The 11848-nt window shown below is 47.3% G+C and overlaps 4 protein-coding genes and 1 non-coding gene across 5 annotated transcripts; 4 read left to right on the top strand and 1 right to left on the bottom strand.

The window, feature by feature from the left end:
* Positions 1 to 178: 178 nt before the first annotated feature.
* On the bottom strand, positions 179 to 2338 carry gyp1 (GTPase-activating protein; the record flags this gene model as incomplete). The annotated part of the gene is made up of 4 exons (XM_031145986.1): positions 179 to 442; positions 493 to 1825; positions 1879 to 1994; positions 2297 to 2338. The coding sequence occupies 4 exons, from the start codon at positions 2336 to 2338 to the stop codon at positions 179 to 181; spliced, it is 1755 nt and encodes a 584-aa protein (XP_031008339.1).
* Positions 2339 to 2725: 387 nt separating this feature from the next.
* Positions 2726 to 5760, top strand: SPBC660.15 (putative RNA-binding protein; the record flags this gene model as incomplete). Its single annotated transcript, XM_031145987.1, has 5 exons — positions 2726 to 2772; positions 2904 to 3158; positions 4229 to 4269; positions 4330 to 5080; positions 5121 to 5760. 5 exons carry the CDS (start codon positions 2726 to 2728, stop codon positions 5758 to 5760), a joined length of 1734 nt encoding a protein of 577 aa, XP_031008340.1.
* An 885-nt stretch (positions 5761 to 6645) lies between these two features.
* On the top strand, positions 6646 to 6738 carry LHYA1_G001000. The gene has a single exon. It is a non-coding gene; the product is annotated as a tRNA-Leu (tRNA).
* Positions 6739 to 6994: 256 nt separating this feature from the next.
* PHYHD1 (Phytanoyl-CoA dioxygenase domain-containing protein) lies at positions 6995 to 7993 on the top strand (the record flags this gene model as incomplete). Its single annotated transcript, XM_031145988.1, has 2 exons — positions 6995 to 7283; positions 7341 to 7993. 2 exons carry the CDS (start codon positions 6995 to 6997, stop codon positions 7991 to 7993), a joined length of 942 nt encoding a protein of 313 aa, XP_031008404.1.
* A 2705-nt stretch (positions 7994 to 10698) lies between these two features.
* LHYA1_G001002 (uncharacterized protein) lies at positions 10699 to 11748 on the top strand (the record flags this gene model as incomplete). The annotated part of the gene is made up of 1 exon (XM_031145989.1): positions 10699 to 11748. The coding sequence occupies one exon, from the start codon at positions 10699 to 10701 to the stop codon at positions 11746 to 11748; it is 1050 nt and encodes a 349-aa protein (XP_031008419.1).
* Between the last annotated feature and the right edge of the window lie 100 nt (positions 11749 to 11848).

Below are 11848 nucleotides of genomic sequence, written 5' to 3' on the forward strand. Positions count from 1 at the left end.
GTCCTGTTGAAAGAGACTATGAAGTCTTCTGTCCGCAAATGTCGTGCGCAATGCGAGGACGGGTCGCTGATGAGAGGGTTTCTAGCGGGCGTGAGAGTTGTAGTGCTGTCATTAAAACCTCAGAATTATTGAGCTTTCAATTCTTAGGCTTGAGGGTATCGTTTTGAGCTTCGTAGAGTCATGAAAATGCAGGTCTTTGGTTCGAAGGTGTTTTATCTGACCCGCCTCGAAGGTGAGACGATGAACCTTTGAAAAGTGATTGCCAAATGAATGCTTCACTCAATAGAAGCTCAATATCCTTTTCGGTCCAGTCTCGCGTGGGTAAAGCCTGTAAAAACATCATGATTTCTTGGAAGTCCATCTTGCGCAGCTTGTCAGACCATTTGACAAGGAATGCAGCGCAGACGTAAAGGTGGAACTCGGAGAAGCCTTGCTCCTCAGCCTAATAAGATTGTAAGTATTTCGTAATACAAAGGTATGCAAACTACGAACCATATATGTGTCCCACATCCTAATGGTATTTTGCACACTAATCTCTCGCATAAGAAGACAGTTCATCCACCGGAAACTAAACTGTATGAATTCCACGCTTTCTCGTTCAAGATGTTTTGCCAAGGGCTCATCAATCCTTGCAGTGAGGTCATGAAGAGCTGCAACCTGGCGCTGAATGCCTGGCTGGGCGAAAATATAGTTATCCTGAATGCCATCCAAAAGTTTCGTCAAACACCAAAATGAATCTGCTTCGACGGCATCCAGCACAGCTTTCGGTAGCTGGCCTGGATCCATTCCACTTTCAACATCCGAGTCCGTAATGTAACTTGCAAGAAATACCTGCCAGAATGGCGTTACCAGATCGTTGATGCCTTGTACGTAGCCACTTGCCGGATGCCGCACAGCCCAGACATATAAAATCCTCTCTAAAGATCGCTGCGTAGCTTCGTAGGCGTAGAGCTCTAGATGTGGATTGGTTCTGGGTACATCGATACTGATTTGATGCCATACTGCTTCATCTAAACCTCTCATTTTACCAGCTGGGGCAGAGCTGCTTCCGCTCCTTTCAAACGCTTGCCGGACACCGTCAAGATATTCTTTTCGTTTTCTCTCCAGAGTGCCAACACGACGTTCACTACTAGTCGGAAGATACCCAAGGAGTAATTGCCAAGTCATTGCCCGGACTTCCTCAGGGACACCCGACCAGGCTGCAGCTCTTAGGTCCGTCAAAGATATCGAGGTGGCCTGGAGTATTCGCTTGAATTTATTAATCCTTGTAATTCGCGCTGAGTGTATGTCTATATCTTTCGGCGCGGCATCCGCAGGTATTGGTGGGTGGTTGATCAAGTGCAGCGAGTTTGCCGGGTCTCTGAGAATTTCCTTGTATTGGGGTCTTAAAATCTTCCCCTCGCTCTTCTTTGCTACTGGGTAGCTAGGTGCTGGCCGCTCAATGGCTATATCCGCACTATTTGAAAGTCTCCTAGGTCCAAATCCACCATATGCACCTTGTAGACTCTGCCCGAAAGATGCCATGTTGCCTGGGGGTTCTGTTTTGTTTTTGACAGGTGCCTTTTTCATTTTCCTTTTCATACTCGATATACTCGGCAGCCCAAAATCGTCCCCGTCATCATTATCATAGCCGTAGTCATCATCATCGTCCCCTTCATCTTCTAAATTCCAATCATCGTTCGTATGCGACAAGAAGTCTGTGTACGTTCTTCTGGGTGGCGAAGAAAGGCCAGATGGTCCTCGGTTCAAAGGCGGGGTATCGCGTGTTTTATGTGAGGATGAAGACGGAGGTGTTCGCGGTCTTGTTGAACTGGCGGATAGAGATCTTAAAAATCAAACATCAGCATTGTCCAACCCAGCCTGCATTCCGAAACATACAAATTGTCAAACTTCATCATATCTGCATGGGAATATGAGGCCCCCACGACCAAGCCTGGGTCTCGGGCCAGTGGTTTCTTGGGAGATGGATCCCGGCGTCCATCTGACGTTCGGCCCTTCCAGAATGGAGACGCAGATCTGGAAGTCCCCCGTTAGCTATTGCTATGTTTCCAATCCGAACTCTCGTTTGCTCGAAAGGAGCTTCGCAGTATTCGTTCCAACGTACTCGGATCTCTCTAAGTGAAGTATTATATATCAGCTTTGTTCAAAGCTTGTTATAATAGACAAGGACGCGCATAACAGCTTCAATAATGGTCGGGTGGGGAGGTGAACTAACCAACCTGGACCATCTCCTATGTTCACGAAGCTACGGTCAGTTTTCTTCTTCCTCCCAAAAACCCATTTATGCTTTACTAACCTGCTGTGCTGGCTTCTTACTGCCATTTGGGGAGGAAAACATAGTTTAGAGCCTCAATTCATGCATCTACCCTTCATTCCTGGAAGCTTGTCGTTTGCCAACGGAGCTCATGCGTGAGCCTATGTCCAAATCGGGTAAGCGCGCCTTCCGGCAGTTGCACGACCCCGACCCTACCTAGATAGAAATCGTCAAGCAAACTCCTGAACATCTCCCAAATTCATACAAAAATCCTCCCAGCATCAGACCTGAGGATAACTAACACTATCGAGTGGTCTCTGTCCATCACTTTCATTTCCTGAGACACTGGATAATCCGCAATCTGTAACCAGGCATAATCTCCAGAAACCTCAGCTCATGAGGCATCGCACAAGGACGGTACAACCACAGTAACTAATACCTCATCATTTTACCAATCTACAGGTCATCAAGATGGCCGAAACAGAGAATATCGAGGAAGACGATCTCTTCGCTGACCTGTACGTATTATTTCTGAGCAGTGCCTGCCCTTCCCAAGGCAACGCAACTTCTCAGCTTCCTACTGCATTTTGTAATTTCTGGCGTCTGCGCAATCACTTGCCATTGGATTTCTCGACTAATCTACTGTTAGGTACGCCGACGATGAGACCGCTCCGAAAGCTGAACCCATCGATGTCAAGACCGAGGTTATCGAACCAGCCGCGCCCGTAGAGCCAGAGGAGACTTCAATTAAACATGAGGACCACAATGGCGATGGAGATCAACAAATGTATGGGGGCGGTGAGGATGTAGATGATGAGATAGACTTCAACCTTGGGGGCAACGGAGCAACTTATGATTCTCCAGCTCACCATGAGGCACATGGACCTGGCATCAAGGAAGACGGGTAAGATTGCTACATTTTTCTTTGGTCTTGATGCATATACATATATTACTTGATCCTAGTATACACGAGCTCGATTTTCCATTCATCTCGTGCTTGGAAAGTCGTGGCTTGGGCTTTAACGGTGCCATCCATCATGAATGCTGCACACCTAACAAATTGGAATGACTGTCGTCGAAATATATTCTCTGCGCAACTCTGGGAGGATCAAATGGAGGAGACAAATATGGTGGATATTCGGAGGGAGGACGGGACCAGCCTTCACAAGAAAATGAACATTCTGGGAGCATGGTAGGGCAGGGGGAAAAGAAATGAGCAGTTCCAGCTTTTGGGCTCTGAACTTCGTTTCAAACAAGGAAATTTAGGGCTGGCATAATGGACCCGGATGGCTGAGCAGAGATAAGAGACTTTGGACAAGCCATACAAGCTGGGCGATGCAGAGGTTGCAAGATACACTTCGTGGATCTGGGGGCAACTGGAAGTCGCCACATGCAATCACCACCAACAGCGGCCATAGTCATGTCTACTACATAGCCTATTGTCGAGATAATCTTCATAGAGCATCAGAGGAGACCACAGATAGGCTTAGCAGAAAGGCAGCGCATAGCGCTCGACGCCAGTACCTAGCATCACGATAGCAAAAGACACGATTATCTTGGATATCCTGTGGTCATTCTTCGTTGCATGACTCGCATGGGTTCACAATGGCATGGCAAGGCCTGGTATCGAAAATCAGACGTATGTGGTTGCGAAATATTGCCACACGAACTATGAGAGCGCCAAATTCTTCTGCCTAGCTGTTCCCATCTTCAACGCCAAGCACGCCTGCTGAGTGCGTGTTGTTGTTCCTTTTGTGTGCCAGGCGGTTTGAAATGTCAATTTTACCGAACGAAATTAGCGAAGCCCAAGCCTTGCTCATGCCTTCCAGCCAGCCAGGGAATTCATTAAGCGAAAGCAACTGGAGTTGAGGGCATCGCCAACACACCACACTGCCCACATGACTTTCAAATTTTTATTTCATTCCTCTGTTTCAACCGCAATGTTTCAGTTACTAACTAGGCATAACTTTGTAGGAAAATGTTTATTGGTGGCTTGAACTGGGAGACCACCGATGGTAAGTACTGACAACAGTTCAACCCCTGCCCTAATCCCTAACTAACGGTTCCCCTGTCAGAATCGTTAAAGGAATATTTCTCCCAATTCGGCGAGGTACTAGAATGCACTGTTATGAGAGATGGTGCATCTGGTCGATCACGAGGTTTTGGCTTCTTGACCTTCAAGGATGCCCGGACAGTTAACATTGTGATGGTAAAGGAACACTATCTTGATGGTAAAATCGTAAACACCCATACTTTCATAAATTCCCTCCGTCAAGTTCTTTCAAAATCCAGCTCTCCTATGAAAAGCAGCTTACATAGTATCAAGATCGACCCTAAGAGAGCCATCCCACGAGACGAGCAAGAACGCACTAGCAAGATCTTTGTCGGTGGTGTCAGCCAAGAGGCCACAGAGCAGAACTTTAAAGAGTTCTTCATGAAATTCGGACGAGTCGTCGATGCCACTCTCATGATGGACAAAGACACCGGTCGGCCACGAGGCTTCGGGTTTGTAACTTTCGACAGCGAAGCAGCTGTCGATTTGTGTTTGGAACAACCCCTCGAAATCCTTGGTAAGCCCATCGAAGTCAAGAAAGCACAACCCCGTGGCAACATGCGAGAGGAAGAGGAAGCTCGAGGAGGCGCTAGAGGCGGTCGGTTTCGAAAGGGAGGTATGGAGGAAAACCAGAACATGAACCAAGCTCCACAAGGTGGTGGTAACCAAATGGCGCCCAGTGGTATGACTCCTCAAGTCATGGCCCAGTACTGGCAACGCATGCAGCAATACTTTGCAGTGATGCAGCAGCAAATAGCTATGGGTCGAGGTATGTCTGGTATGCCTGCAGGTATGAATCCCATGATGATGCAGCAAATGCAAGCCATGGCTATGCAGAATCAGATGCAAGGAGGCGGGGGAGGAGGAGGAGGAGGAGGAGGAGGAGGCAGTCGGCCGCAGCCAAAGTCCACAGAGTCCTGGAATGGGCGGTATGAACCAGCAGATGCAGCAACAGCTGATGGCGCAAATGCAGGGGATGCAAGGAATGGGCGGAGGATCTGGCAGCCCTGCTGGTCCTGCTACCGGCAACAACTATCAAGCTGGGGGTGGAAGTAATCCGGGGGGGCGAATTGGTACTCCTGGTTATAATGCATATGAGCAGCAAATGTTCGAGCAACAAAAGTATGAGCAGCAGCAAATGCGACGAGTACAACGAGATACTTCGCAGTATGGAGGGGGTGGAGGCGGTGGAGGTTATGGAGGTGGGCCGACTTCATGGGAGGGCATGTATGACGATGTTCCGCAACCAAACGTTCCAAGTGGAGGTCGAGGAGGATTTAGTGGAGGCCGGGGAGGAAGCAATCGTGGCTCTGCACCACCACCAAACGGACCCGTGAGTGCTCCGCCAGCCAATGCTCCTACTGGGCCAAAGAACGCTGGCAGGCCGGGAGCAAATTATCGGGGTGGAGGCCGTGGTGGCAACCGAGGATTCCATCCGTATGCTAGAGGCTAACGGGTCGATTGAGTTGCGAATTTGGGTTGGACTTGCAATATGGGGTGGGGTGTAAAAGCTGCTCGTAAAAAAGTGTGAGCTTCGTATAATAGTTTCTTTTTTCACATTGCATAGCCTGAGAGATTGGGACTAGTGGTCTTTCACTTGATCCCTATGTGTTACCTAGCTTCTGGTTACGTTCAACAAGGAATGCAAAGAAATCCTAAAATTCCACTATCATCATAGCACGTGAAACATAGTGTTGAGATAATAGGCTATATCCCGACCTTTATAATCATGTGACCTAGCTTAGTCATCCGCTTAGTTAGTAAAAGATATATATTATCTTTTACTTATAATACTATAAATACTAAGTATTATCTACTAGAATACTAGTATTATATTAATTATATTGTAAAGGTGCTGACATGGAGTATACCGCATCCCCAAGAAATCGCGGTTTTATCGTAGTGGTTCACATAGGCCGAATCGAAAGTAGTTATAAAAGATCGTTCAAAGAAAAGGTATGTATATTGGTTACTGCTAGAATGCCTCCAACTGGAAGGTCTTATATAGAGGGCAGAAGCCTCCATAATTTGCGCTGACTAATCCTCCCCATTACAATATATAATAGTAATATGATTATATATTAACCTATGATATTAATATATAGAGTCTAAATATTCCCTAGTGCTATAAAGCATATATAATTAATCTAAGCAAAGCGCTATAGCTAGTTTATCGTATTCTTCGTCAATCAATGCTTGAGCTATAATATCTTTTTATATCAAATATATTACTAAGCTTCTCGCTTCCACCACCCCACCACCGGACTACGGAGCGGAACTCTTCCGAAGTATTTGTATTAGTTTTATGTATTAAAATAAGCAGAACCTGGCTTACAAAGCTGATTTGGCCGAGTGGTCTAAGGCGATGGTTTTAAGTTTACTTGAATCACCATTATCGAAAGATGCGTGAGTTCGAACCTCACAGTCAGCACTGAAGAATACTTTTTTTGAGTTTCATTTTTTGGCATTCATAGTTATTACTAATAGGTAGAGATCTGATCTGAAGGAGGCTTCGTCCATGTACCTGGTAGTTATGCTTTTGCCTCCTCAGGCGAGGTTCCTTATCGGCTGTCTTCCGCGGGGCTGCCACCGATAAGCCTCCCCTTCAATTGACATTCCACTTCTAGAACAATAAATACCGTTTCCTCATTTAGGTTCTGTTGGGTTGACTTTTACGACTTCTTAAGATGGCCCCCTCACGAACTTCTCCAGATCCTTCTATGACTTCACAGAGTGGGCTTTCAAACGAACAGCTTGCAGCCTTTGATCGAGATGGCTACCTCCTCATTCCCAACGCGCTAGATTCAAATACTGTCTCTTCTTTGCTATTAGAAACCCATTCAATGCTCGAGAACTTCTCTTTAGATGACCATCCTATGACCAAATTCTCAACTGGCGAAGGCAAGGATGGCGAGCATGTTGGAGATGATTATTTCCTCACCAGTGGAGACAAGATTCGTTTCTTCTTCGAAGAAGGTGCCTATCCCCCCTCCCCCTCCACGCCACTCTGAGTACACAGTCTAACGTGCGTAGATGCATTCAATGCTTCTGGAGAGCTCACTAAGCCCAAAGCCCGCGCTATAAACAAAATCGGCCACTATCTACACGCTCTCTCCCCACCCTTCGCCTCCCTACTCAGTCCCTCGTCAACCCACTCCCCGGGTGCTATCGCCCGCTCCCTCGGTTTCCGCGAGCCACAATGCCTACAGAGCATGATTATATGCAAGCAGCCTGAGATCGGCGGAGCAGTACCTCCCCACCAAGATTCTACGTTCCTTTACACAGATCCGCCAAGCGCGGTAGGATTTTGGTACGCGCTGGAAGATGCAACCGTCGAGAACGGCTGTCTGAGTTTCTTACCTGGAAGCCACAAAACTGCGGAAATCGGTAAGCGGTTTGTTCGGAAGAAGGACGGGTCAGGAACCGAGTTTATTGATAATGAGGGCATGAGATTTCCTGCTGGGGAAGAATACAAGGCCGAGACGTCGGAGGGAGTGTATAAATTGGGGGAGGTGAAAGCTGGGACTTTGGTTTTGATACATGGCAACTTGCTTCATAAGAGTGAGAAGAACGTTAGTCGGAAAGGGAGGATTATCTACACTTTCCATGTTATCGAGAAGCAGGGGGCGGTTTATGATCAAAGGAATTGGTTGCAACCGCCAAAGGAAGGATTCACGAAATTATGACTGCATATACAGCAAAGCCTGCATTTCAATACAGACGGTTCGTAATACAAATCAGGCATCAAGTAGCAAATTTTGCAAGGCACATAAAGAAGCCGCGGTTCTTCAGTTGCGTTGTAAGTGGGTCTGGCAGTCTTTTCAACCAATCATGTACATGATGAAATCGCGGACGACTCACATCTTCCTTTCTTCACATTCTGGGCACGTCAACATCACTCTCCAATATTGTGAAAGCCTCAGTTCCGTGGAATACTCTTCCAAGCACAATGTTCTTCCATACTGTTCTCATTACCCAGAGTCACAGTATTTCCTGGAAATGAACCTCTCATCCAATGATCTTGACCCTGTTTCACCATATACTTGCTCAAAATGGCAGTCTTTGAGCTTTTGACTCACCTTTTGCCACAACAAATTGATCTTTATTGAAGCTACAAGCATTTCGTTTGTCCTCGAATTTGATGAAAGAATCTGTCATCGATGGTAATAATCAATTCTGCTCTTGGCTACCGCTCCCTACCATTGATTGACTCTAGCGACGTGAGTCAACGGTGAATGCTTCAGAACAACAAACGCCATGACTTGACAAGCAGTTATAGTCATTGATTGCCGGTTTTACTTATAGATCAAGGCGACAAGTCTGGACTCTTCTTCTATTGCACACATACCATCAACTCTTCGCATCGATTGACTACTACAGTCGATGTACAGCACCGAGTACGTTTCTGCATACCCCTCGCTGCCTTTTGCCCTTGTACATTGTTGCACCAGGTGTTGCATCTCCCTCGGTCTTCTCAACATGAGTGCCCTTCAATTGGAGAATTTCCTCGGAGAGAGGCATCGCGCCGAGTATGGCACGAATGGTCAGAACAAGTATGTCCATTTGTTTGTGTACGACCGGTACTATAGCTGGACGAAGTTCCAGAAGGAGTTCCCCAACGCTACTATGGGAGGGGTCGGATGGCTAAACGGCTGGGAGTGGCATATACAATCCTCGGGTAGGCTTTTGTGTTCCTGCATCTACGCACTTCATTACTGACGTTCCGTAGGGAATTCAAACATCCGTCCTGTCTATGGCTTTGACACCAGGGCTAACGGTTCTACTCCAACGGAGCAAAGTCAGCAGGGCACGTTTGGGTACATTTTCCAGGTTACGCTGGAGGATTTGGAGACTGTTCGGACGTTATATCGCGGCAAACGCATCAAGTTGACGACGACTATAGATGCTGCTCTTAAATGCTGTAAGATAATCGTCGTCTTAGAGTCTTATTTACTGCTTCTGAAACATTTACCTGTAACCATGCACTTCAACAATATTAGAACTCTCAATCCACACCGACTTTCACCTTTTTACTCCAGATAACGTTCTAAATAAGGAATTCTAACTAATTTTGTGTCTAAAGGGTCAAAGGACAGACAATTTGAAGTCGTTGCTTTTTTCGATCCCTACGACACTGATACGATCACTCGGAGAACTGTTGGTGACAGATTCGCCGAGGGGACACTGCTTGAATGGTTGAAGGGTGGTCAGGAACTGCAACTTCTCGGCTGTCCTAACTGGTATATGAAGAAGTTCTTTGACTCTATCTCCCGACGGGTGGCAATTTCACACAGTCTCCGGAGCATTTACGTTAAGCCAGAAACCCGAAAGGCGAACATGCAGAATGCTGGCAACCCTATCGATGAACTTCGTATTCGACTATGAGAACAACAAACAAATCACCAGCAAAGGCTACAAGTAAGAGCCCCGGGGAGCAGCCTGGCCAGCAATTCCGGAGTCTTAAACGTCTCAACTATGAAGGTCGCTCAAGGACCGTTCACACCTGAGCAGCAGCAGTACATGCTTGACACTGCTCAACTTACGCCTGAGGAGATAAAACAGAGAGCGATGTCTCAACTGACGCCTGCGCAGAGGGACCTTATGGCTCGTGTGGCTGGAGCTCAACTATAAGCTGGAGCTGGAGGGGTTTCACATACCAAAATACTCCGCAAAACTCTCGTGTATTGGAACATGGTGGTTACTCTTGGTACTGTTTTCTAGAGAATTAGTGACGGGAATTTTGCGTGCGAGCATAGGATGGAAGGACATACAGTGGAGGCAAGTAACTCATTGCGCTTATATTAGTACCAACATTGAAGGTTTCACAACTTTTTACAGTTGTCACTTTCTTGTTTTGGGAGTTCTGGACTTGCACTGCATCCAATGAGCCTTGTTTTTCTTCTTTCATTCTCCTTCTGGCATCCTCTGCGGCGTAGATTGAATACTGATACACATTTCTACAACTCGCCTGCTTATGGTTTTGAGAACTCCAAGACGTGTTTTTAAAGTCTTCGGAATATCGCGATCTATACTTGTATACTCTACGGCTGAGAGGATGCAAATTGTACAGCAGTGGATGAAGTGTTGTCCAAATGCAAAGTAGGGCAGCAACTCTCATGTCCGAAGTTCCCACGCACCCGCAGTTAAGTAAACCCTAATACACCTATATTTATCAAATTCTTACCCATATTCATCTTTATCTCTGCGATACCCCTGCTGCGAATCCATCACGTGTACCCCTCTGCTTTGAAATCAGAAGTTGGGAATAGCCACTAGATCGTCATACCCCTTTCTTGGCATATATACCGCCAAAAAATCATCCCACCGAGAGAAAACCGTCCATTTACAAGTACCATTCCCTCATCCATTCCCTCACAATCATTTCGTTATCATGAGCCCCTCCTCCAAGCCCAAAACTGTCCTGATAACAGGAGCAAATGGTTACATCGGGTCCGCCGTCACGCGATCTTTCGTCCGAGCCGGCTGGCGAACCTACGGCCTTATTCGCAAAGAATCCGCCATCCCAACTCTCGTAGCTGCAGAGTGCATCCCCGTCCTCGGCTCCCCCTCTGACACATCCTTCATCGCCAAGCTCGCAGAAGACAACGTCGTCTTCGACGTCCTGGTCAGTGTCACTGAAGATATAACAAACTATGTCCCGCACTATACAGCCATCATTTCCATGCTGCGCGCCCTTGCGACGGCGAGTAATGAGAAGGGAGTAAGGCCGTTGGTGCTGTTTACCAGCGGCTGTAAAGACTACGGCATGTCTCCTTACCTGGCCGACTCGCCGGGCCTGGAACCGCACACGGAAGAAACGCCCATCGCGCCTCCGCCTTTCGCCGTAGTGCGCGCACGGTACAGTCTCAAGACCTTCGAGCACACCGATCTTTTCGACACCACTGTCTTGAGGCCAACGAATGTGTACGGACACGATTCGTCGTTCTACGGCTTCTTCTTCATAACTGCGGAAGAGGCTGTGAAAGCTGGGGTCTTGGAGGTCAGGGAGAAGCCGAAGACGATCTTGCATGCTATGCATGTCGATGACTGCGGGGATGCTTATGCGGCGCTTGCTGAGCATTATCTTGTTAGGCCGAAGGAGGTGGCGGGGCAGTGTTTCAATATCTCTGCCACTGAATATGAGACGCTGGAAGATATTGCCGCAGCGTTGGTGAAGGAGTATGGGATTTCCGGGGGTGTGAAATGGGGGAACGAGAATGGCGAGGGACCGGCGACGAATGCCATGCGTATGTTGATGGGGTTCTCGCAGTGGGTGGGGGGTGAGAAGGTTAGGTCGTTGACGGGGTGGAAGGATAAGAGGAGGCTGTTTTCGGAGGAGATTGGTGTGTATAGGCGTGCTTATGAGCTTGCAGCTGGGAAGGGGGAGTTGAAGATTCATCGAGCGATCTTGCAAGTTGACTCTGCTTCCACGAAGAAATAGGAACGATTCCGTGAGCTCTGTCTCGCAAAGGACTATTGGATAGTAGCAGATTGCTCTTTTATATTCCGATATATGCTTATGATGCATGGGTATATACTTT

The sequence above is a fragment of the Lachnellula hyalina genome, assembly GCF_007821495.1.
Source record: "Lachnellula hyalina strain CBS 185.66 chromosome Unknown contig00016, whole genome shotgun sequence".
NCBI lineage: Eukaryota > Fungi > Ascomycota > Leotiomycetes > Helotiales > Lachnaceae > Lachnellula > Lachnellula hyalina.